Genomic DNA, 27370 nt, shown 5'->3' with positions numbered 1-27370 from the left:
CAACTGTGTGTGGATATTGGCTCATTTTGACATGAACAATGCTTCTTGCCTGGGTTCTGAGGCTATACTCAGTTCTCTTTGGCAATTGGCTGTAATGGTGAAGGCAGCTAGCATCACACATGGGATGCAAGCACAGGTCACCATCATATCCAGAGTTGATTGCAGTCCTCTGGTTTGAAGTCAAGTTGAAAGTCTGAGGCAGACACTCAGATAGATATCCCATGATCTATGACATAAATTTCTCAACCTTCATTGTCGGGGGGAGAATGGCAAGGGCCCCCTTAATATGTCGGGAGTGCATTACATAACGGAACCAGGTACTCGGGAAGCAGAGTACATGTGGCATTCACAGTAGGATTTTTTTGTGTTGGAGGTACTCCTCATTATGGGGAAATATCTGTCAAAATCAAAGACTGATAAGCCATATTACTACAGAACTTTCACCCTTAAAGATGGGACAAATAAAATTTAAATATATTAGCAATGTGCAGGAGCACTCATGAGAAGGTCCAGAATTAGTTTTGCTTATTAAAAGTAATAATATTTCCATAGTGTTAGGAACAGAAAGTTAGCTGAAACTGGAAATGAACACAGCAAAATATTACATTCAGATCACAATACATGCTGCATGACTAGGCAAAGCACCAGTGCTGATGGCTATCTAATAAGGTGATTATAGATTCTGAATGTGAAATAGTCTGGGTACAGGCAAGCATCAAAGATGGGTCAAACATGGTATCTATTATAGATCACCTGTATTAGGAGCTATAGTTACACAATTAAAACAGTTGCCAGATAAAAGGATCCATGTATGTAAGACTGTTCAAATACATTGTTGAAAATTACTTCGATTAGATATTTAGAGAACCTAAGTATGAGAGCAATATCTAAGATCTCCTAGTAACTAACAGATCCAAACTTACCAAACCAGGAGGGAATCAGGTGATCACAAGGCTGCGGCAGCATCAACAGCAGTTGATATTAAAAGGAAAGTTTAAAAAAGTAAGAAAATATTTCTGTGGTACAATATCTGTGTTACAAGATTGCTGCAAAAGCAAAGAATGTTTGGTCTATAATTTAAGAAGAGTCTAAGCCCTGTAGGCAAACGGACACTCAATGAAGACAAAATGAGTGTGATGAGAGTGATACAAGAAGCAATTAATCAGTATCAAAGTAAAATTTTGCCAAATGATCTAATTAAGAATCCTAAGATGTTTTCGTGTTACATAAAGTCAATAAACATATCAAAATTGTCTACCACGTCACTCTGTGATCACACTGGCACCAAAACACATGACAAAAATAAGACTGAAATATGACAGAAAGAAGACTGAAATACTGAAGAGTGTTCCAAAATTGTTTCACTACAAAAGATCGTAATACAGTTCCTCCTTTCAATCATCAAAAAAATGCTAAAATGGCAGATATTGTGATAAGTAATCACAGAACAGAAAATCAACTAAAACTATTTGACAGTGGAAAGGCTACTGGGCCATATGAGTGACTTGTGAGGGTCTACAGAGATTTTTTGATATAACTTCCTCCTCTTCTAGCAGTAGTTTATATTGTAGGTCACTGGGTCAACAAAGAGTGCAATAAGAAGAAGTGCAGGTCATTCCCGTTTTAAAGAAAGGTCATCAAACAGATGCTCATAATTAGAGCCAAATATGCTGATGTCATCCTGTTGAATTATGAAACATGTTTTCTGCTCAATCACTTCTATAAAAATCAACATGAATTTTGCAGACAGAGATCTTGTAAAACTCAGATCACTCTGTTCACCCATGGGATCCTGAGTGCCGTATACAAAGGCACTCACCTTGTTGGCATGTTCCTTGACTTCCGGAAGGTGTTCATTGTAAATCTACTCTGTTATTTCATGAGAAAAATACGAACTTTTCAGATCAAATTTATGATTGGATACAGGACTTCCAAGGAGATAAAACTCATTACATCATTCTTAATGGGACAAAATCCACAAATCTAACAATAATTTGCAGTACCAGAAAGAAGAGTTATAGGTTCACTACTATTTACAGTTTATATTAATGATCAAGTGAATAATGTTGGAAGCTCCATGAATCTATTCCCACATGATATGCTCTGCTGTCTACACTTTAGTAGCATACTAGAATGCACGTCTGGATTCACAAGCATGAGCAGTGGAGCTGCAAACACGCTGAACGTAAACGTCGGCTTTGCATACATACTGTGTCAGCAGTGACCACCATACACATAATCGAAGCCAAAGTGATTGTAATCCAGATCCAGAGTTCCAACAGTAAACAAGAAGTAAAGCTAACAGAATAGCCGAGTCCATGTAATAGGTCTGAACCAACATTATAATCTGGGCTCCAGAAGAGCATGTCACTGATGCAGTTGCTTTTTGCACCTCCGTACAGCATGGACATAAACTCTAGATCATCATAGCTAACAGATGTTATTGGTACTAACTGTATTGTGCAGCAGTGATACAAGATATAGCTGAAATGTCAGAAGACTGTTTGAAATTCAGGAAAAATTGCAGAGGATTGACAACTGGCATAACAACCTGCCAGTTGACTCGGAACAAACATAAATGTAATATATTAATCATATATAGGCTAAGAAATCACTACAGTTGGATAACACTATTGGCAAAAAATTGCAGGACCTAATAACTACTGCAAAATACCTGTGTGTAACCATATGTGCTGACCTAAAGTGGAACGATTACATAAAACAGATACCAGATTGAGAGCCATTCGGCGAATTTTAAGGATATGTAGTTGATCTACAAAAGCAGTGGCTTCCAAAACACTTGTGTACTTGGTGTGAGAGCATTATGGAGATACTCAACAAATTGCAGGACCTAATAACTACTGCAAAATACCTGTGTGTAACCATATGTGCTGACCTAAAGTGGAACGATTACATAAAACAGATACCAGATTGAGAGCCATTCGGCGAATTTTAAGGATATGTAGTTGATCTACAAAAGCAGTGGCTTCCAAAACACTTGTGTACTTGGTGTGAGAGCATTATGGAGATACTCAACAAATTCCAGTACAGACACTACAAGAGAGGCATCGTGCATGATGAAAAGATTTCCTGAAATTGCATGTTGTGCGGCTTTACCAAGTGTCATTGTTCCAATGTGACATTCATTAATGGAACAGAAAAGGAGCAAGAATGGTGATACCAGAAGTACTCTCTGCCACACATAAGACAAATATAGATGCACATACTAACAATAAGTGCATCTACATCTACATCCATACTCCACAAGCCACCTGTCGGTGTGTATTCTAATTGCAGAAAGGTAGCTGGATGATCTGAGGTGTTAGAAATATGTCATCTTTTCTCATTTAGAGTTTAATTAGTACACTTCCTAAACATATCAAAAGCATTTCTTTTATTACCACTCGCTCCTTTCTTTCTTTGCTCCCCCCCCCCCCTTTCTCCTTTTCAATGGCTAGGATATAGGATGTTTGTCTATGGTTACTCATACTATCTGAAAGGCTTCCACATCTCCATAAGTAAACCTATTCTTTGCTCTGTTTAAGCCCGTTAAAAGGAAGCCCCATCAATACTAATAATATAATCAATATTAGGGTCTGTCAATTGACCAGAAAGCTCTGAACAGCTCCACTCCCCCCAACACCTCAAAATTCTAGTCAACACAATCTGGAACCACAACACCCCAATTCAGTAGTTAACCTTTCCTCCAAACCTCTCTCCCAATCTGAAACCTCTGTCGTATCCAAAGGCCTCACCTTCAGCTCCACTCCCAGATTCAACCAAACTGCCCTTGTCAAGAGATTTACTGTCATACACTTGTAGTCTCTGCAGGAAATATCACTCTGCCATGTAGAAAAATAATCCTGATCCCACTCCTAATGATCCAACTCCCCAAGACACTATCCAAATTGAACCCTCCCTGGAACAGTTCCGTCCTCCATCACAGCGGGACCCACCTCCTCTTCCTCAAAATCACCCTCTCCAAACCTTCCAGGAATTTCTCACTTCCAGCCATGCCTCTCAATCTTTCTTGAAAAACCTTAATCCTACTCCCGACGTCACCACAGCCGAAGCCTATGCTATCCGTGATCTGAAAGCTGACCAATCCATCATCATTCTTTTGGCTGACAAGGGTTCCACGATCGTGGTACTTGATCGTCGGGACTATGTGGCTGAGGGACTGCATCAACATTCAGACAACACTACACACAAAGTTTGCCAAGGTAATCCCATTCCTGATGTCCAGGCAGAGCTTCAAGGAATCCTCAGAACCTTAGGCCCCTTACAAAACCTAAGTGTGACCCTGTTGATCTTTCCATACTTCGTGTTCAAATTTGGAATGTTTAATTTCATGCAAAAGAACTCAGTTTTCTGAAAGGAAATTTGTAGCTCTACTTTTTCTATGCACTCTTTGAGTACTTCCATCTGTCCGATTGCTGTAGTTTCATTATCTGTGAGTACTGTCAGATCATCTGCAAAGGCTAGACAGCTGACCTCCAGCTTGTCCTTGGGTCGTCCAAGTCACACTGGCTTCCAATGGCCTTGTATTTGCAGCTCTTTCTCCCATTCCTTGATGACCTTATTCAGCACTATGTTGAAGAGGAGTGGTGAGAGTCTGTCGCTTTGGCAAAAGCCTGTCTTGCTCTCAAAGGGTTCAGAGATTTCCCCCTTGAACTTCACCTTAGATGTCGTGTCTGTCAGGGCCTGTCTGATCAGTTGCAGTGTCTTGCTGTCCAAACCTTCCTCATGTAGAATGTTGAACAATGACTGGTGATCAATGGAGTCATATGCCCTCTTGAAGTCAATGAAGGTGCATATGACTGGACTGTTCCTGAGGGCTTTGATTTTCAGGATAAGATTTGTTCTGCACAGGAGCGACCAGGGTGAAAGCCCGCCTGGTACTCACCGATCTTCTGTTCCAGTTGGTTCCATATTCTTTGGAGTAGGCATGCTGAGAGTACCTTGTATGTGGCTTATATTGGTGAGATGCCTCTGTAATTGTTCACATCTGTGGAGGGTCACCATTTTTGTGCAGAGGGTGGGTCAGTGCACATTTCCAGTCGTCTGGTAACTTTTCTCATGTCCGTATGTCTGTGATAATTTGTGTGAGTTTTCTGAGTGAGTTTGGTCTGAGGTTTTTCAGTAGTTCAGTCACTATGCCATCTACACCAGATGTCCTGTTGTTTTTGAGGCTGAGGATGTGCCTGTGGACTTCCTCTTGTGTCGGGGATAGTGAGTCTGTGTGTATGTCTGTAGGTTCTTTGTCTGGAAATCTTTCTGTGGGTTCTAGGCAATTGAGAAGTTCTGAGAAGTACTGTGCCAGCACCTTATAGTTCTCTTCATCTGTCAGTGCCAATTTTTCATCACTATTTCTAAAGCAGAGGTTCGGTGGTGTGTATCCTCTGATGTGCCCTGCAAACGTCCTGTTGAAGTCACTTGCGTTGTATTTGCGGAAGTTGTCCTCTATAGAGTCTAGCTCTTCCTTCAGGTATTTCCTCTTGGATTGTCTAATAATTTTTGCTGTTGTCTTTCATGCTTTGTTGAACACCTGTAAATTTTCTGGGGACTTGTTACTGTTGTATCTCTGGTATGCCAATTTCCTGGTGACGAGTGCATTCTCACAATTAGTGTCCCACCAGGGGTGCTTGGTATTCTTCTTCAGAGGAATGAGGGCTTGTGCTTTTTCTGTGATTCTTTTGTGGAAATTTTGCCAGTAATTTGCACATTCTTTTACCCAAGCCTCTTTCACTCCGGATTCAGCAATCTTTTTTGTGTCAAATTTCAGCAGGGGAGTTTTCTTACAGAAAATTCTCTTGGGAAGGGGGGGGGGGGGGGGGGGGGGGGGAACTTCACTTTGATGCATGTGAGGTAATGGTCAGAATCAATGTTGGCTCCTACCTATATGTCATGGGTCTCTTTCTGTACTGGGTATGAGATTACCACACGGTAAATTTGGAAATCATCTAACTGCTGGACTGGTGAACGCCAGGTTTTCTGTTCTTTAGGGCGTTTCCTGAGGGATGCCAACATGAGCTGCTTATGAGGAAAATACTAAAATCTAAAACAAAACTCTGTGGCGACTTCAACGTTGAAATGGCCAACAGTGATGAACGTGTTACTAGAACATTTTTTAATATCTTAAGATCACTAACTTTACAATGTACAAATTACACACTAACACGGGATAATGCGTGCGTAGATAATATTATAGTAAATTTTTTCTAAAGATATGTATGACATCAGACTTGCCAGTGGAGTCCTACCTGATCATGAACTGTTGATTTTAACATTCTGCTGTGATCAGTTGCCTAAATCAGACACATCCGTCAGAATCATGTCTAATGCCACATGGATAAGAGGGCAGAAAGATGAATATATTAATTTATTTATTGCCAGATTATCTTATGTTAACTGGGACTTTGTATACAACACACAACATGGGAAGGGTTCTAGTGAAATGGTGTTTAACAACTTCCTGAAAATACTCACGGAGTTATGGTACTCCTGCTCACCATTAATCAAAAGTAGGCCTAAGCATAGACAGAAAAACAAACAGCTAAAATGATATACAGATGAGCTAGCTCTCACTAGGGATCAAGTGATCAAGTAATAAATAATAATAATATTGTGAAATAATCAAAACCTTCCTAAGTAAATAAAATTTTGACAGTGTCAAAACTGTGGACACACAAAAACCCTTTATATCCTGGCTGGGAACAGAATCGGGAGTGGTTTTTGTGCTCACCTCTGGACAAACTGCTGACATCAAGATGCTGTAAACACACCATTAGTTCCAACAAGATTTGACTCTGATGAGGATGTCAACAACAGCCACAACAACGCCCCGTAGCTGCCCGACAAACATGACCATAATTCGGGCCATGAACCACCATAATGCTGGGGGTGCTGAAGATTCTTTTATGATCTATGTGATATCACCACCATGGTCTCTGGAGTACCTGATGTCCAGAGCAGAGTGCTTCATATAAAGTGAGGTATACACCAGCGCTAGGCAACTCTTAGTCACTGTGATCCTTACCTTGCTTAGATCGTTAAACTGGCTGGACTGCACTTAGATTCTGCAACTCTTCTGAATACTATACAATTGGCATTATACACACACTCTAGTCAGATTTCCCTTTTGGACCCTAGTTCACAATGCTGCTTACAATCTGCTATAGGCTTCTATTTTGATTATGATGAACACTGTGTTCCAGTAAATTTCATTGTGACCAGAAAACAAACTATGCTGAATTAATTCAGTCTAAGCAACTGAAAAATGTTAAATACTGAAAGTGTTACCCTCATGAATAAAGAATTAGCTGCAAAACTGAGTCATTTCAATCACAAAATCAATTATTATTTGTGCCATCCAGAATAAAAGAAACATAACTCCAGGAGAACTCTGTATAGGAGTAAATGATTCTTAATTATTTTAATACAGACTGTTTTTATGTCATTGTTTCCCACTTTTCTGCTTCCATGGAGTTACACAATATGCAGTTGCATCATTGGCCTGTTTTCTTTCTACTTTCATATGTGAGGGTCTTCCTTCCTTGTTGTGGGGGTTCTACAGTTGTTGCTACATCCTGCATCTGTTGCCAAATGCGACAATCTTGCCATTATTCCTCATCCTCTTCTCATTCCTCTTCTCTCCACTGCTTCTTGGATAACACTTGGCCACATTTCTCATGGTCTTCCCCTTCTAATTCTTCCCAAGTGGTTGTCATGAAAGAACTCTCTTGAGCCATTTCTTTGACACACCAAAGCCATCCTAGCTGTCTTTCTTCTATTTTACCCATAATACTGTAATGATTCTGTGTGCTTTCTCTTACTTCCTCATTTCTTACATGGCCAAGTCACAACATACTACAGGCTCTTCTTAAATGGCTCATTTCTAAAGCTCAAAGTTCCTTTTTATTTCTTTCTGAGAGTTCCCAGCTCTCACTCCCCTAGTTTGTTACTGGTTCAACAATGGATTTGTTTCAATGAATTTTAACCTTTAAACTCATTTTTGAGGACCAAAGAACAAGATTTAATTTCTAGATAGCCGCTCTTCCCTGTCTGATATGTTGTTGGCTATCTCTGTCACATCTTACATCATATGATAGGCTACTACCCATGTACTTAAGCTGTTTACACACTTTAATAAGGCATCCATCAATATACAGGTTACTTCCCTCTTCTCTGCAACACAGATATTCCATCTTCTGAAAATTAATTTTCAAATCCCATTTTTATACTCCCCTAACAATTTCCTAAGCATGTAAGATATATCTTCATCATTATTTGAAACAACAACTTGATAATCAGCACAGAAATGTGTGTACATAATCTGGTTCCCAACTTCAATCACCACACTCATGCACTTTCTACACAACAGATTCAGAGCCTTCTGCACATACATCTTAAAGACAGTGAGAGACAGACAGCATCCTTGCTTCCAGTCCTTTAGTTATTCCGAAGCCCTCTCTAGAAATTTCTTTCTCTACTTCAATGACACATTCTGCTGACTTGTAGAGGTTTATGATACTTTTTTCATAAGTTTTGCCAGTTCCCCTGACCACAGCATCTTGAACAACAGCTTTTGTGGCTTTTTCACATGCTTTCTTAAGATCTTTGAAAACCAAATGAATGCTTAGATTCCTTTCCAATCTCTTCTCCATGATGTGTTTAAGGGTAAAGATGTTATCTACACATGACCTACCTCTTCTAAAGCCACTTTGTTCTTCCAATTCGTTTACAAACTTCTACATTTTCCATTTTAAAATCCTCCCATACAGCCTGCTAACTGCACTTGTGACAGTTATGCTGTGGTAATTGCTACAGACTTTCTTGCTTCCTTTCTTATGTACAGGGCTTCGGTGTGCTAAATTCCATTCTGCTGGAATTTCCTTCATATCCCACATAATTTATTATATAACTTGCTTAGATAGTCATACAGGATGCTTAAGCCACATCTCACAAATTCTACTGGTGCCTTTCCAGGCCCTGGTGATTTCCCAATTTCCATATGTGCAGCCGCCTTCTGTACCTTTTCTGTAGTCATCATCTCTGCCTGTTCACCCTCCTGGATATCCTGTATCTCTAACTTCATGAGGTATCACTCACTTATATAAAGTTCTCTAATAATAATAATTTCCTTTTCTGATCTTAATCACTGAAAATTTCTATTGATTTGATTTATTCCTTCAGATTGCTGCTGCTCTTTTCGAGTATTTGATAAAACATTTTTACATTCTTCACCAACTACTGTAGCTTACATCTACATCTACATGACTACTCTGCAATTCACATTTAAGTGCTTGGCAGAGGGTTCATCAAACCACAATCATACTATCTCTCTACTATTCCACTCCCGAACAGCGAGCGGGAAAAACGAACACCTAAACTTTTCTGTTCGAGCTCTGATTTCTTTTATTTTATTTTGATGATCATTCCTACCTATGTAGGTTGGGCTCAACAAAATATTTTCGCATTCGGAAGAGAAAGTTGGCGATTGAAATTTCGTAAAAAGGTCTCGCCGCGACGAAAAACGTCTATGCCGTAATGACTTCCATCCCAACTCGTGTATCATATCTGCCACACTCTCTCCCCTATAGCGCGATAATACAAAACGAGCTGCCCTTCTTTGCACCCTCTTGATGTCCTCCGTCAATCCCACCTGGTAAGGATCCCACACCGCGCAGCAATATTCTAACAGAGGACGAACGAGTGTAGTGTAAGCTGTCTCTTTAGTGGACTTGTTGCATCTTCTAAGTGTCCTGCCAATGAAACGCAACCTTTGGCTCGCCTTCCCGACAATATTATCTATGTGGTCCTTCCAACTGAAGTTGTTCGTAATTTTAACACCCAGGTACTTAGTTGAATTGACAGCCTTGAGAATTTTACTATTTATCGAGTAATCGAATTCCAACGGATTTCTTTTGGAACTCATGTGGATCATCTCACACTTTTCGTTTTTTAGCGTCAACTGCCACCTGACACACCATACAGCAATCTTTTCTAAATCGCTTTGCAGCTGATACTGGTCTTCGTATGACCTTACTAGACGGTAAATTACAGCATCATCTGCGAACAGTCTAAGAGAACTGCTCAGATTGTCACCCAGGTCATTTATATAGATCAGGAACAGTAGAGGTCCCAGGACGCTTCCCTGGGGAACACCTGATATCACTTCAGTTTTACTCGATGATTTGCCGTCTATTACTACGAACTGCGACCTTCCTGACAGGAAATCACGAATCCAGTCGCACAACTGAGACGATACCCCATAGCTCCGCAGCTTGATTAGAAGTCGCTTGTGAGGAACGGTGTCAAAAGCTTTCCGGAAATTTTTCTTATAACCTGAATAGCACTAACCTTGTTTCTGATAAAAAAGACTGTCATTAATAAACAAACTAGAGGAATTAAATAAACTAGAGGAAAATTAGTTTTGGTAAAATTTTCTACTCCTCCTTTGTGTGACATGGGCTTGCAACTTGGCAATATGCAACAACTACACTCACTCTCATAAATTAAGGATAATTGCAGAATGTGGTGCCACACAGTGTGGCACTACACAAAACTGGTGCTAGCAGCATAGGCACATAGGGAACACACACGACACAGATCTGCAAGTCCATGGTATTAGTGATAAGTTGCGTAAACTGTCTCAAAACACATGTGATACAAAATGCCACTGTTTCCTGTGCATGTACCCCGACATCAATATGGGATATGATCACCATGCACACATACACAGGCTGCACAACGGGTTGGCATACTCTGGATCAGGTGGTTAAGCAGATGGTGGGGTATAGCCTGCCATTCTTGAACCAGTCCCTGTCGGAGCTCCTGAAGTGTTGTAGGGGTTTGAATACGTGCAGCAATACGTCGACCGAGAGCATCCCAGACATGATCGATGTGGTTCAGGTCTGGAGAACAGGCAGGCCACTCCATTCGCCTGATATGTCCTTTTTCAAGGTACTCCTCCATGGTGACAGCTCGGTGGGGCTGTGCGTTATCATCCATCAGGAGGAAGTTGGGACCCACTGCAGCCCTCCCTGAAAAGGCAGACATGCTAGTGCAAAATGATGTCCCGATACAATTGACGTGTTACAGTTCCTCTGTCAAAGGACATGCAGGAGTGTACGTGCACCAATCACTATACCACAACATACCATCAAACTACGATCTCCACGCAGGTCCTTTTCAAGCCTTTCAAGGACATTAAGGGATTGGTATCTGGTTCCTGGTTCATGCCAGATGAAAACCCGGTGAGAACCATTATTCAGACTATACCTGGACTCGTCCATGAACATAACCTGGGACCACTAGTCCAATGACTATGTACTGTGTTCTTGACACCAGGCTTTATGGGCTCTCCTGTGACCAGGGGTGAGTGGAATGCACCTTGCAGGTCTCCGGGCGAATAAAACACATCTGTTCAGTCATCTGTAGACTGTGTGACTGGAGACAACTGTTCCAGTGGCTGCGGTAAGGTCCCGACCAAGGCTACCTGCAGTACTCCGTGGCCGTCTGGCAGACACTGATGGTGAGATATCGGTCTTGTTGTGGTGTTGTACACTGTAGACGTCCCGTACTGTAGTGCCTGAACACATTTCCTGTCTGCTGGAATCGTTACCATAATCTTGAGATCACACTTTGTGGCATACAGAGGGCATGTGCTATGACCTGCTGTATTTGACCAGCAAACGTCTGCACACTTACTCGCTGCGTACTCTGACATGCACCACTCGCTGCACCGTACTCCGACATGCACCAACACACTTCTGCATATGTGGACTGCTGCTAGCACCACCGTGCAACGACCGCAGGTCAAATTCCCTGCATGGTCATATTCCGAGGTGATTTCAACGCACAAACTGCCCACCAGAGCGTTGTTTCACCATGTATCAGCATTATCCTTAATTTATAAGCACGAGTGTAATTCCTCTACAACATTCTCAATACATCATCTATCTTTACAGATAATATCTCTCTATGTCCATGTTACTGTGGGGGAGACAAGATTACAGTTCAACTCCTGATGTGAAGACTGGAACTTTTTGTCCAAAGTACCTCTCCAGATTGAATCACCAATTTTTATGTGCAGCTTTGGGTTCTCAATGCATCCAGTATTCGTTAACATGTTACAACAGAGTGGCAACTTTATTCCAGAAAAAATGTCCCTAGAAATTTCACATTTTTTTAAAGCAATGTAGGTAAAAAGTTCTACTTTGATGTGAAATCTGAGTTCTCATGCGTAAATGTAATCAGATCTTTTTTATTTTTTAAGAAATGTAATAAAGCAGCTGTTACAAATTTATTGCAGAAAATTTAAAATATTTTAACATAAATAATGTTTCCACTGAAAAAAATGACTCTGTATGTACAATCTATGTTGTTTTGTCATGTAGGCTATTTGCAGCATTGGCTGAAGATAATACTGAAGAATATGCACTGATGAGCCAAAATATAATGGCAACCTGTATAATAGTGTGTTGGTGCACCTTTGGAATGCAATATAGTAGTGATTCCATGCTGCACAGGTTCAAAAGTCATTGGTTGGTTTCCAAGAGGTATGTGGCAACAGCTGTCTATATACAGATTATACAATTTTCATAAATAACCGGCCAGTAGTTTGTGAGTGTGGAGATGGGTCCCAACAGTGCCTGAGATTTGTTCCAGCAGCTTTAAAATTTGGGAGATTTGGTGGCCAAGAAATCAACGTGACTTCATTACTGTACTCCTCAAACTACTATAGCACGATTCCGTCTTTCTTACATGGACTGTTATTCTACTGGAAGATATCACCACTGTTGTGGAAAATGTTAAGAAATAAAAGAATGGTGTTGCAGGTTGATATTTGTAATTATAGACACTCTGAAAATATTGATTATCCTTGAATTAATGTTTTGTATTCCATGATGTACGTTCTTTGGAGAGAAATAAATTAATGTTGTATTGGAATCACGGTGTTGTGTGTCCATAATATTTTGGTGCCAAAACCCGGGAAGAAATTGCGATTTCCTGCATGATTTCAACAATTAACGGCGTACTTCATACTATAGGAAACAAGAGACGACGTCGGACCGCATCACATGCTAAGTCCATTCCAATATAATATGATTGCATGAACTGGTTGTTTCAAAACAATTTTTGCAGCTTTGTATTGCAAGCCTGAAACTTGCTCTCAGAGTAGCTAGTTTTGTTAAAAGGTCTTCATTCACTTACATTTGCGCATATGCTGCTTGTTAAATGTTTAAACTATTCACAAGCGCACTCATAAACAATCTTACAACAGCCGTCTTTAGTAAGACATAATGCAGGACGAATTATCAGAGATACAGTAAGCAAACTTCAAAAGAAAGTGAACTAGGGAGAGGACTAATGCTACGCAGTTCTGTGCGGCTGTTGATGCTCTTACCACAGAAAGCCCATTTGATGATTTTGAACATTACAGGAAACGTCTTCAAGAAACTCTAGAGAAGCTCGTTTCATTAGATGACGCTATTCAAAATTTTGTCTCTGACGATGAATACAATGCAGACATGCTGAGTTGTGAGGAATATATAGACAAAGTCAAACGCGCTATACAGAAGGCTACAAAAGCAATTGGTTACAAGCTTTCAGCCACAACGTCGCAGATGAATATCACGTCACCACCAGTGCTCACACAACCAACTGTATTCCACTCTGTCAAGCTACCAGCAATTAAGCTTGAGTCATTTTGTGGAAGTGTCAAAATGTGGTCCCATTTCTGGGAACAATTTGAATTGACCACTGATAAAGACCCATCCCTTTCTACAGTAAACAAACATGTTTTCCTACAAGGGTATCTGTCAGGCGAACCGAAGTTGCTAGTAGATGGAATACCTATAACGGCTAACACGTAGGAAGAAACAAAGAAAATTTTATTGAATAGATACAGAGATAGCAATTGCATTATACAGGCGCACCTCGATTATTTGGATGCGCTAAAGCCTGGACAGTCAGCGACACCTGAAACGCTGAACAGTACATTCCTGGAATGTAACCAGCATATTCAAGCACTGCGTGCCTTAGGAGAAGACATCGTGGCATACGGTAAAATTCTCACTCTGAAAGTTCTGCGTGCATTTCCCGCTGAAATGTGCCAGAAATGGGTCATTCATGCTAGAAGAACCGAAGTAGCGGAAGGAGATGTACTGAAACTACTTAACTTTTTGGAAGAAGTAGTTCGTGGTGCTCTCACTGCACAAAAGAATTGTACAGAATATCAGTCATCTCCTAGCTTCACGCCCATTGCAGCAGCGCTTCTCATAAATTCAAAGCAAGCGAAAAATCCGCGTAAGCCTAAACGATAAGTACCGGTACAACCATATTACGTATTTTGCAAAGCTTGCTCTCATTGGGCCCAAGACTACAACAAAGTAACTGACAGCCAACAACATTTTGATAAACTAAAGCAAGAAAATCGCTGTTTTATATGCCTAAACCGAGGTCATAATGCTAGAAACTGCAATAAGAAAGGCAAGGTCTCGTGTTCTAAGTGCAAGAAACGTCATCACAAAGCTATCTGTACTTACATTGCTGCCTCTTCTTCATCATCTCAGCAAATTAGCTCTACATCTGTAGGGAGAATCGACGTAAGTTCAGCAGGTTTTACTCATCTTCAGGCAGCTCGAGTTTGGGTCAGTGGACCTGCAGGATTAAGCAAACTTACTCGCTGCGTTCTGAATAGCAATAGTCAGTCAAGCTGATGTATTTATTCTGACGGACTCTCTAATTATGCTGTTCCAGTAACTTGGTGTTTACACCAGAATACTGGTGTCTCTATGTATTTCTTTTCATGATTGTATTCATGGCAGTGCTTGGTGACAGATGATTTGCTCGGTTGTTTGAGACAGGTATGTCACTGATGTTCCTTGCATTTCTCCTCAACTGTTCTGTTAATCTGCCTGGAGGAAGGGAGAGAGGGGGGGAGGGAGAGAGGGGGGAGGGAGAGAGGGAGGGCAGATGTTGAAGATGTTCCTTTTCATTAAAAAACATTTGGCCCTTGAGAATATAATTTCTTTCATGTCATTACTTTCCTCCTGTGGATGTCACCATTCCTCCAACTCCATACACAATACTTTGTTGAAGGGAGCAAAATACAATGGAAGCCACATGCCTGCAGGAATATGCTAATCCTTCTAGATATTGGGCCAGCATAAGATAAAGAGGTGATTTTTCGCTTCTCTTTCTTTGTCTCAGTATCAAACACTTTCTCAGACGTTGCTGATTTTGACTACATCGTCCCTTCAATTTGGTGATCTGAGAACCCATTCCTTCAGAATACTATTCACAGGCATTGTAATTCTTTGGCGAGATGCTTCTCATCTTAAAGTGTTCAAGCTCTATGGACCAGAGTTTTTAGCACTGAATTTCTTTGGGATGGACGGTGATGGCTTGAGCCCTAAAGTAAAAAATAGGGACACACTATCTAGCTTTCAGAACTAATAGTTCCTTCATCTGGTACCGCACGCTGTGGAATTTAAATACCCACCAGACGTTATGGATGCTGAAGACCCCTAGAGGTCCCTGCACCATCGCACCGTAAGATGTGGCGGCCCGTGCCTCCTGGCTACATTTAGTGTGAGGGCACCACAGTGGAACATGTGGTTCCAGCGGTCAATAGCGGCACCCCCGATAGAGTATTTAAGTGCCTGCCTCTTGCTGAGCCAGAGAGTCTAATCTTGTGTACATCTCAGGACACATCACCTTGCCTTAGACAGCTTATTTACTTCTTGTTCTGTGTATGAGTGGACGTGGTTGTTAGGTTTTCTTGTGACTCCGTTGTCTTGATCTTGTTGTTGTACATTCTGTCCTTTGTTGGTCGTGTCTGTCCTCTCCAGTTGTGTTATTGTTTGCGAGCCGCTCTGCAGGTCCTGCCACACTTTTTGTCACTTCAAACCCGCGGCTGTTCCAGTCGCCGTTACAACACTTCACTGGGGATGTGAGAGGAATGTGTTGGTGAAAAGGGGGTGTGGGGGGGAATGCAGGTCTTCAAGACCCCAGGATGAGAGAAGTGAGGACAAGAGCAGACGAAGATGAAGGACTAGGTGTCAGAGAGAGAGAAGGTCAGAAAAAAGTAAATGATAACCACCATGCCAGATTCAGTCCAGAGACAAGAATAGTGTGGTAAGTAAAAAGAGAATAAGTGAAATAGAGATGAATAGTGGAATTAGGGCACAAAAAGGGAGTTTATATACATATTATGTATCCTACAAAGTATAATGGAAAAAGAGAGGGGGTGAGAGTGTTAACAGAGATTAAGTGCCGAAGAGTGTCAGGATGCAAGGATGTGTCAGAGGCCACACTGCATCTCCAGAATTCAAAGAGACTGGTAGTAGGTGGGAGAATGTAAACAACATTTGTGGTGTGGCTAGCATGTGGATCACTTGATTCATTCTGCAGAGCAGCAACTGGGTACTGAGTGACCCACAAAGTGGACATTTCAACAATGCTCATTCATAGTACGGCTGTTTTATGTTTTAATATATGTCTATCAGTGGGATTATACACTTCTCCTCCTGAAAGTTAATTCTGGCCAGCTATTCTATCTAACAATTTATTACATAGGTGACAAAAGATTTCCCTATATGATGAACACATGCAAAGTTAAAGCCTACTCTGTGTAACATTAACATGCAGGTCAGCATATGAAATGATTCTATGACTTTCATGTAAAAACTGTGGAACAATTCTAATCAAAAGTGGCATCTTTATGATGAAGACACTGTGATCCAGAAGCTTGGCATTGCAGTACTTATACCAGTCATTGATCACTAGAGTTTTGTTTACTTTAATTTGATTTGGTTTGATAACTCTTGTAACCAAACACTGGCATAAATATTACTACTGCAGAGGAATTATATAAAATCAGTGAAGTCTTGGAATAAATAACAAGACAACAACAGCTCTTGGTCTCTGGTCCTTATTCTTCATATTCATAAGAAAAGGAGTGGGCTCATTTTCAGGTGGCTATCCCAGCTGCTTAAAAGAAGAAGAATCCAACAAAATATTGTGCAATGCACTAAGACAGAGGAATATGAAATGAAACTTGTTAGTAATGCAAAAAATTTGTGTCTCTCTACATTTACCAATGTTTCAAAACCTACCACAATATAATATTGAACCTACATGGATTTCAATGCATAGTTTATGCTTAGTTTCTAAAATATGTAACGCAAAATATTTCATACCTAATTTTTTGTGATTTTTTTATAGTAAGTCTGGTCCTTGGAATATCTTTCTTACGATGTCAGTTATAAGAAGGATAAACTTACTGTTTCATGGCACCACATTACTACACACTACAACCAGCTACAACTAGGCCATTAATTCACATAACAATGGTGGTAATCCCATTACAAATTCGATGAAATATTTTCATGTCACATGAGGTTTTCTGCTTAAGTACACTGACCTGCTTGCCAGTTTAATGATCCTAATGCAACCTTAGATGTTGTTGTGGTCTTCAGTCCTGAGACTGGTTTGATGCAGCTCTCCATGCTACCCTATCCTGTGCAAGTTTCTTCATCTCCCAGTACCTACTGCAACCTACGTCCTTCTGAATCTGCTTAGTGTATTCATCTCTTGGTCTCCCTCTACGATTTTTGCCCTCCACACTGCCTTCCAATGCTAAATTTGTGATCCCTTGATGCCTCAGAACATGTCCTACCAACCGGTCCCTTCTTCTCGTCAAATTGTGCCACAAACACCTCTTCTCCCCAGTTCTATTCAATACCTCCTCATTAGTTATGTGATCTACCCATCTAATCTTCAGCATTCTTCTGTGGCACCACATTTCAAAAGCTTCTATTCTCTTCCTGTTCAAACTATTTATCGTCCATGTTTCACTTCCATACATGGCTACACTCCATACAAATACTTTCAGAAACGACTTCCTGACACTTAAATCTATACTCGATGTTAATAAATTTCTCTTCTTCAGAAACGCTTTTCTTGCCATTGCCAGTCTACATTTTATATCCTCTCTACTTCGACCATCATCAGTTATTTTGCTCGCCAAATAGCAAAACTCCTTTACTACTTCAAGTCTCTCATTTCCTAAACTAATTCCCTCAGCATCACCCGACTTAATTCGACTACATTCCATTATCCTCATTTGCTTTTGTTGATGTTCATCTTATACCTTCCTTTCAAGACACTGTCCATTCCGTTCAACTGCTCTTCCAAGTCCTTTGCTGTCTCTGACAGAATTACAATGTCATCGGCGGACCTCAAAGTTTTTATTTCTTCTCCATGGATTTTAATACCTACTCTGAACTTTTCTTTTGTTTCCTTGACTGCTTGCTCAATATACAGATTGAATAACATCAGGGAGAGGCTAAAACCCTGTCTCACTACCTTCCCAACCACTGCTTCCCTTTCATGTCCCTCGACTCTTATAACTGCCATCTGGTTTCTGTACAAATTGTAAAGAGCCTTTCGCTCCATATATTTTACCGCTGCCACCTTCAGAATTTGAAAGAGAGTATTCCCGTCAACATTGTCAAAAGCTTTCTCTAAGTCTACAAATCATAGAAATGTAGGTTTGCCTTTCCTTAATCTTCCTTCTAAGATAAGTCGTAAGGTCAGTATTGCCTCAGGTGTTCCAACATTTCTACGGAATCCAAACTGATCTTCCCAGAGGTCGGCTTCTACCAGTTTTTCCATTTGTCTGTAAAGAATTCGTGTTAGTATTTTGCAGCTGTGACTTATTAAACTGATAGTTCGGTAATTTTCACATCTGTCAACACCTGCTTTCTTTGGGATTGGAATTATTATATTCTTCTTGAAGTTTGAGGATATTTCGCCTGTCTCATACATCTTGCTCACCAGGTGATAGAGTTTTGTCAGGACTGGCTCTCCCAAGGACGTCTGTAGTTCTAATGGAATGTTGTCTACTCCAGGAGCCTTGTTTCGGCTCAGGTCTTTAAGTGCTCTGTCAAACTCTTCACGCAGTATCGTATCTCCCATTTCGTCTTCATCTACATCCTCTTCCATTTCCATAATATTGTTCTCAAGTACATCGCTCTTGTATAGTCCCTCTCTATACTCCTTTCACCTTTCTGCTTTCCTTTCTTTGCTTAGAACTGGGTTTCTATCTGAGCTCTTGATATTCATACAAGTGGTTCTCTTTTCTCCAAAAGTCTCTTTAATTTTCCTGTAGGCAGTATCTATGTTACCCCTAGTGAGATAAGCCTCTACATCCTTACATTTGTCCTCTAGCCATCCCTGCTTAGCCATTCTGCAATTCCTGTCGATCTCATTTTTGAGATGTTTGTATTCCTTTTTGCCTGCTTAGATAACCATTATTTATATAACTGCACATTAGTGTAAAGAACATTATTTTTCAGTTTACATTTTTCTTCTGGCTATTTACGATGCCACCACAAAAAAATTTCTTTCATTTTCTCAATACCTTCTGCATAAATATCATACACGCAGTTGACCAATAGAATTCACTTGAGGCACTACGCACTTTGTGCATTTCACATTGGCAAATAATCATTTAATTTTTGCCTGCCCACAAAGCAGTGTTAGTTGTAAAATGTGTTGCAGTTTCCATTTAACTAACAGTATCCTACTCAGTTTACACAGAAATGTTTTGCAATATCCATCTGACTGGGTTTTGATTTTCTAATAATTTCCAAAACACAACTGTCAGTTCTAGTCACAATATAAGACGCTCTGTGTCAAAGCAAATATTTGTAATTTGTATCTGTGATGCAAGGCCTGTCGAACCTAAAAAACCATTTCTCGAAATACATCTATGAAATGTAGCAGCAACATTATTCACCTGATAGCAGCCTTATGTACTGGCCATGGTGGCCTATCAGGATCTTACAGATTCCAGTTTAAATCTTGGATAGGAATGAGAATGTTTCGTCATTCCAATCCCTCCAGGACGGACTCAGGCCCACCCAGCTCGGTATTAAAATGAGTATTGGAGGAAAAAGGCGGCTGAGATGATGGGTGCACTGCCACTCTCCTCCTCCTCCTCCTCTCCTCCCCCCTTTCCCTTTTCCCACTAGTGCTGCAATGAAGAAAGGCACAGTCATGGGCTCCTGCCACAGATTTTTACCTTTTACTTTTGGTAAACCTAGGTATTAACATAATGCAACTGCTAAGCTTCAACAATGACTGCTGCAGGAAGCAAATGATATTATGCACATACTTTGTTGTGGCAATCATGTTTAAAAGTTATAATGACTTTTGTATGAGTCAGCTTAGGGAAACAGCATGGTGTCAGGAAGCGCTGCAGAGCTACAGAATGATTGGACTGAAGGAAGAGACTCAGATGTCCAAATAAGTATTGAATTCAATCTTTAGAAGCTCCACCATGGTCAGCTGGAACTGTGAGAAATGTTAGAATATGAGTTAACAGAAATGCAAAAGTTGTGCTGATCTCTTTTATAGGATGTAGGTGAAACTGAAGATAAAACTAGGCATGCATTGAGCTTCACTAAGGGAGAGTGTTTGAAGTATGGCAAAGACCTTTGACAAACGTTTTATAATAGCTAGGATTACCGGTACATTCTAACATTTGTACAAGATATCATAAAAATACCCCAATGCACTGTCCACTATTTTATAAACTCTTTTATAAAAGATGACTGAAGCAAAAAAATAAACAAACAATACTGAGCTGGAAATAAATAAAATGGTGATATAGCACAAGGAAAAAGGAAAAATAAATAAAATGGTGATGTAGCACAAGGAAAAAATAACAGAACAGAAAAGCTAGTGACTGACAAATGACTTTGATCAACAAAGTTAAACTAAATGTGTTAAAGAGAGCCCAGACGTGTTGGAAAGATAATTCTCACTTGCACTGTTCCCAGGAAGGTTCTATAGGACAATGAAACAATCTAACATTGGCAGCAAAGTAGATGCCCTACGAGTCATGAGAGCTGTGGTGTATAATATTTTAAACTGCTGATGACATCACTTATTCCTCACAAACTATACGACAGTGGCATTTATACTTATAAAGAGTCTCTTAATGCCACTGAGAATTTCAACATTTTCATTATAAATGTATGTTCATTTACACTGCATACAGGGAATAAACTTTACATTCATAGCAACAAGTAAAAATTATGAAGTAAAGCTACCCACTATAAAACTCTAACTTCACAATATTTATTGACTGATCCGTATAAATACAGTATTATACAATATCAGTAGGTACACACAATGAAGAGACTGTTGTTGGTTAGGAAAACATGTAGGACTATAATGATTTCTGCTGAAAGAGAGATACATGATGGTGGGAGGGGAAGTTGTGACGGGGTTTTTCATTACAACAAGACTTGGTTAACTAATACAATACCTCATGCCAAGAAGCTAAAATACCTGCACTCTAGCCATTTCTGCTGCTGGGTCGATTACAAGCTGCTCTCCACTGACAAAATGCAACTGTCGCAATGGGAAATATCGTAACCATCGTTCCAAGTGCCGTGCGTAAATACCAATCTTCACAGGTCCCCATGAAGTATCCACCACTGTTTTACCTTCTCTTCCAGTAAAGTTAAAAAAAGCCAACTCCTCAAACTGTGGCATATCAAGTTTCTTGCTGCAAAATATTAGTAAGTTGACAAAGGTTCAAGAAATTGAACAGACAATTTCAGTAAGATGTTCAGAACAATGATTCTTGCAAAAACAAATGTGCACTATTCATTCCTGAATGATTTAGAATATACTGAACAAAACGAAGTCTTAAAGTAACTTGCCAAAACAGTGAAACTTTGATTGAACTAGCAATATGAGTAACTTCTTATGCTCTCAAATTTTCTTTGATAATCTCACTAAAGATTAACCAATTATGGCAATGGTGCTTCCTTCCTGTTACAGTTCTATTACTAAGATTTTTCAAACACTCAGAGCTGGCATCTGGTAGCATTACAAAATTTTTACTGTAAAGATACAGTTTGACTTATTGGAATTCATATGGACAAAAAATGTCCCCCTGCAACATGTGCTGCTATGGATATTCTATTGTTTCTTTCCCTACTAACACTTCACTATGGACACTCCCTACCACACATGTAGACTGCAGACACACAAAAATTCTCATAATTGTGTATTACACTTTTTACTGTGTAAAAAATTTATATAATTACCTTATAATTTCATGTTAACTATCAATGACACTCTAATATCATTACAAACCAATTCTCACACTCACATTTCAAAAATAATTTTTGAAGTGTTTGTTATACATGTAATATTCTTCATTAGATATCCCTTCTCCCTATTAGAGTTGCTGTAATAAATGCCGGCTTCCATGGCCTCTCTAAACAATATTCAATATAGTTTTTCTTCTACCTTTCAATCAGTTTTTTGCAAACTGCAAATAATATTGTAATAGTTTTTACAAGTGTTCTTAATATGATACAATATTGCTCATAATATGAAAGTGCCTCTGGATCAGTGCTCATTCTGCTTTATGCATTTACTTTCTTCTTCTGAATATGTGTTTTTGCCATGACCTGCAATATGCTTCATTATTGCAGGTTTATTTTTATTTTTATTCTGAATGAAATGACCCACACAGGCTGTAAAAATACGTTTAATAAAAAGTAACAACCGGTTTCATGTCAACAACTTTTTTTACATTTTTATAAATAATCCTTAACAATGGTCTGATGAGTTAAGGAATCCTGAAAAGTTGTATTATAAAGCGGTACTTGATGACTACTCACATAAATTCTTTTTAACAAGTCATAGCAGAAAGACGACTGCCTTAGAGCCACTCCACATCATTCACGTCAAGTTGTAAACAAATAGCACATTAAAAATAAAACCTAGATAAAAACCAAATGGGCCAGACAAAATATGTCAACTAGTAACACACATAAACAATTTCAATGTATGAATCCAATAAATGAGAAGAGCCTTACCATGCCACAAGCAGGAAGGTGGCTGAGTGGCAGCGGGTATGAGAGTACTGACTGCTCTGCAATGCAGAAGATATTTGCAGGTATTGTCAGAGGTGATGGAAACAAAACCATCTCTATAGGAGGCATGATGGGTGGACAGCAGATGTATGTTTACTAAACTACTTACATGTATGTGACCAAGTGTAGAAAAGATTGAGTTACATTTATAAAAATACCGAAAGTGGACAGTTAAAATGTAAAATATTAATAAAGTCCAAGTGGTAATGCAAATTTTTCTTCTTTACAAAAACAATACCACATTAGCGGGCAAACACAAAAGTGTTATCTAGGAAGCTAAGGACTTGTGATAATAAAATAGTGGGATATGGAACTAATGCCTATCTGTTTAGATAATCAAACTTTTGCTAAAGACCCCTGTGTCACAGATCTGTCTGTGCATTCGTGGTACTATCAGGGAATCATTTTAGAGCATGGTGTTGGTATATATTATCTCATTCTATTTTGTTGGAAACTGACATTTTCAGACTGTGGCTGGGTAAAAAATACAGGTTGATTCTTTGAAAGAATCAGCATATACTATCTAATTACTTTCTTCAGGAAGACTGGGTTAAGGGCAAATAAATTCTTGGCAATTTCTGCTATCTTGGGAATTTCTGCTAACATATCACCTCTGTTTTATTTGTAAGTAAGAAGTAACATTTACAAAATATTTCACAACTGAGATTCAGAGAAATTAAATTTACTCCACTCTTTAGCTACTGCTAAATGAAATTCTGCTCTTCCATACATAAATTAATAAATAATATTGTTTACTGCCTTTATTATATAAACCAATACCTCTATCTAACTAATAATGTGGATATTTGAACACCAAAATTTGCATTACTTGTTTTAGATATGAATTTTTTATCAGTTCATCTTACTAACATCTATACTTTAGCTGACAAACCAATCATTGGTCACCACATCACATGTGAAGTTTCTGCCACTGCTTATGTCACAAAATAAAGCATCCATTGATGCAAGGGTTCTTGAGCAGTGCAATGAACACAACCAATCAGTTATTGGATACTAAGCAATTCCATTTAGCAGATATATGTTATTCCTGTGTTAGCAGCCCACACACAATTGTTAAACTTTTACCTCAGTTGTAGCTGCCACCTGATGTGGCAATACAGTAGCTCTATGTGAGAACTGTCAAATAACAAATAGTTTCAATCAGATGTATAGATGTACTGGGAAGAACATTACTCTGGCACAAAATTCACAGCGATAATTAGAAATCTATTGGTATTGCATATTTGTCTATATTTAACTTCTAAATTTCTCAGCATCTGAGTAATTCTTCACAGACAAAAAGTCTATGCTCTTTTATTAGCATGTTGTAGTGGTGTTTGAATACATCAAAGACTGTTCCCACTTCACAAGTTATGATGTTGCAGTAAGCAAGCCAAAATTTAAATCTAATATCATGATCCATTAATGAAAATGTAATAGAGTTTGTGGGAAAAAAATCAAAATTTTTTGGTAAAGTGAAGAAGAAGAAACAAGTTATTGTTATACATGTGGAAATGTCTGCCCCGGTACCTGAGTAGTTAGCGCAACAGAATGCCAATCCTAAGGGCCTGGGTTCAATTCCCAGCTGAGTCAGAGATTGTCTCCACTCAGGGACAGAGTGTTGTGTTGTCCTAATCATCACCATTTCATCCCCATCGATATGCAAGTCACCAAAGTGGTGTTAAATCGAAAGACTTGCACCCGGTGTACTGTCTACCGACAGGAGGCCCTAGTCACACAACATTTACATTTTTATGTGGAAATGAAGTGAAAATTCACGAACAAATGTATAATATGTATAATTATCTCACCTGACAGCTTGTGTATAATCTGAAATTGCTCTTGTTACTGGATCTCGTACTACCACAAGCAGTTTTGTTATGGGGCTCATCTCATACACTCTCTGTGGAGCCTCTCTTGTAACAAAGTAGCTTGGTGTTTTTTCCATAGTCACTTGACCTTCTAGAGTTGGTGGCATGCGGTTTCTGTTAAATGAATGAAACAAACATGGTATATATTGACAAGCTGAAATCAGTGGTATGATACTATTAGGTGAAGCGACTTTCCATCTTATCTTTTTTATCAAAATCAATTTTTAAGCCAAGCTTATGGTGACATCAATGAGAACAAACAATTAGTAACACAACAAGCAAAACTTCAACTGGAAGTAAGTACTAATAAGTAGACAAGCACACTGAGAACACTGATATGAAACTTGTTTTTAGACAATGGCTCGTATCAGTCCAGATGGCGAATAGCTAGAGGTTTCTCAGCAACAGTGACTAAGATTGGAATTAGTAAAAACAGGTAACATGCTATTCCCAAAACATCCCATATGCAGCATTCTTTCTCAAAGGATACATAATAAATCATATTCACATTTTAAGCAGAGAGTACTTTTTATTTTACCTTCTAAAATCAAGTCTCTTTCTTTTTATAATTTGGTGACTCAATTTGGTGAATAATACATCTCTTCAGTTGTGTTTACCAGCAATGTATTTGCCATTCTGCCATTGATCTCAATAATTTATTTACCACATTAAGCCAATCACTAGAAATTTCAGCTCTGTTAATCTATAGGTCAGCAAATTTGTATCTGTCTATCTTATCATTACAACACAAAAGTTTCAAACAGTGAAAAGTCCAGTATGGAACAATAACAACATGGAAATGACAGATTGTTACTCAGTGCACAGAGGCGGCACTGATTTGCAGACAAGCACAATGAAAAAGAATGCTAGAAATGTTCATCCTTCAGAGTAAGTCCATAATCAGACATACAAAACTCAAACACGTTCACACAAGCACAATTCATTCACTCTCATCTTCATTGCCAGACTGCATCTGAGTCATCTCAGCTATCTTACTGAACAGGGAAGTGGGAATATGGAAGAAGCATGGGCTAGGAAGGGGCAGAGATAGTGGTAGGGGTAGCTGCTACAGCAACTTGTGGGATTATGCAGGAATGTAGAAGGGACAGGGCAGGGCTGTTAGTTGCAGCATCGGGGGGCTATGTTTGTGGGGCGGGTGGAGTAGAGAAGGGAAAAGAAATACGTATATTCATTGGCAGGACAGAAGGCAAAAGTAGTACTGGGCTGGGAGTAGGGAAGGGGATAGGCAAGTGGAGGACACGGACTAGTGAACAGTGCGATTATGGGATCAAACTACCAATGCCAACTAGATTGCTGTCCATGTCAGACACAGCTGCAGTAGGCCTTAATACCTGGAGGCAACAGTGGCCAAATGTGTGAGAGTTGTGCTTGTGAGTGAGTTTCCTATGTCTGATGATAGATTTAGTCTGAAAGCTGTATATTTCTAGCACTCTTTTCCACCGTGCCTGTCAGCGACTCAACACCTCCTCTTGTGCAGAAGAGCAATCCAGTCTTCCACATAAATGTTTTAATTTTTACAAGTTGAACTGAGTTGTCTAAAAAACGCCAAAAGTGTGTTCAACTTGGATTCTCATCAAAATGTATGATTTGAAGGTTTTGTTTTACTTATTAACTCTTGTCCAAGCATTGAATCTGCCACTGCTGTTGAATCACTTGATATGCAGAAATGATTTTTTAAATCAATAATTCTTTTAAACATATAACTTGCAATTTTCTATCTTGTTGTATATCTACTGCGAGTAATTACTATAACTGTGTCACCTGAAAAAGAAACTACACTGAACCTTATGATTCCATAACTGATGATAAGAATTACTTAAACAGCTATAAATACCACTCATCTTTCTCTGATGTGTTATAAAATTTCTGGGCCATGACACTGACTGTATAGTTTCTCCATAGTGTCTTTAAACATTTCAGGATATGTGTGGGGAGTGGAGGGAAACAGTTCAGACTACTAAGATGAGAGAGGAATTCTGTAAATTAGCATCACTCCCATCACCATTAAAATGAATGCTGTTTCGTAAAAATTAAAATGACTAATCTATCAAGCTGTCAGTAGCATCATCTGTTACTGATCCCTCAGAGTAGTCCTTATTGTTTGAAATAGAAGCACATTTAATACTTTCCGAAACAGAATTTTTCACAAAATTCTATTGCAGCTCCACAACTATGTACTGATGTTTGTTATTGCATTGGCTTCCCCACTCTTAGGCAGTAGTTGCCTTCTCTAAGTTTCTGCAAATTTACTGTTGAGAAGTCAGCTGTGATATTGTGCTCTTGGGTACCTCTCTGTGGCCATGGTGTAAACTAGATAACATCCCTCCCCATGTTGTTGCTACAGGTAATACCACTCCGTTGCAGCCGTTGAACCACAATTAATTTTGTGTCATACTAACATGGTGATTGCTCTATCTAATGCAGTATGGAACATTTTCCTCAATGATGGCTGACTTTTTTTAATACTGAAGTGCCTCTCAAAATTATGAAAGCTATTTACCT

General features: G+C 39.3%; 2 protein-coding genes across 2 annotated transcripts in view; one reads left to right on the top strand and one right to left on the bottom strand.

The window, feature by feature from the left end:
• The window catches only part of LOC126334724 (uncharacterized), a 45998-nt gene extending 33071 nt beyond the window's left edge, over positions 1-12927 (top strand). Inside the window, exon 3 of the mRNA XM_049997260.1 lies at positions 12402-12927. Coding sequence (XP_049853217.1) covers positions 12402-12609 — 208 coding nt within the window. The 3' untranslated portion in view covers positions 12610-12927. The remainder of the gene's footprint in view (positions 1-12401) is intronic.
• The window catches only part of LOC126334723 (heparan sulfate glucosamine 3-O-sulfotransferase 6), a 100484-nt gene that overhangs the window by 41330 nt on the left and 31784 nt on the right, over positions 1-27370 (bottom strand). The window contains exons 4-5 of the mRNA XM_049997259.1: positions 24788-24961; positions 21373-21592 (exon numbers count right to left, since the gene is read on the bottom strand). Coding sequence (XP_049853216.1) covers positions 21373-21592; positions 24788-24961 — 394 coding nt within the window. The remainder of the gene's footprint in view (positions 1-21372; positions 21593-24787; positions 24962-27370) is intronic.

The sequence above is a fragment of the Schistocerca gregaria genome, chromosome 2, assembly GCF_023897955.1.
Source record: "Schistocerca gregaria isolate iqSchGreg1 chromosome 2, iqSchGreg1.2, whole genome shotgun sequence".
In the NCBI taxonomy this organism is placed as follows: Eukaryota; Metazoa; Arthropoda; class Insecta; order Orthoptera; family Acrididae; genus Schistocerca; species Schistocerca gregaria.
The sequence above is the reverse complement of the archived record's forward strand: the minus strand, read 5'-3'. Positions and strand labels throughout refer to the sequence as shown.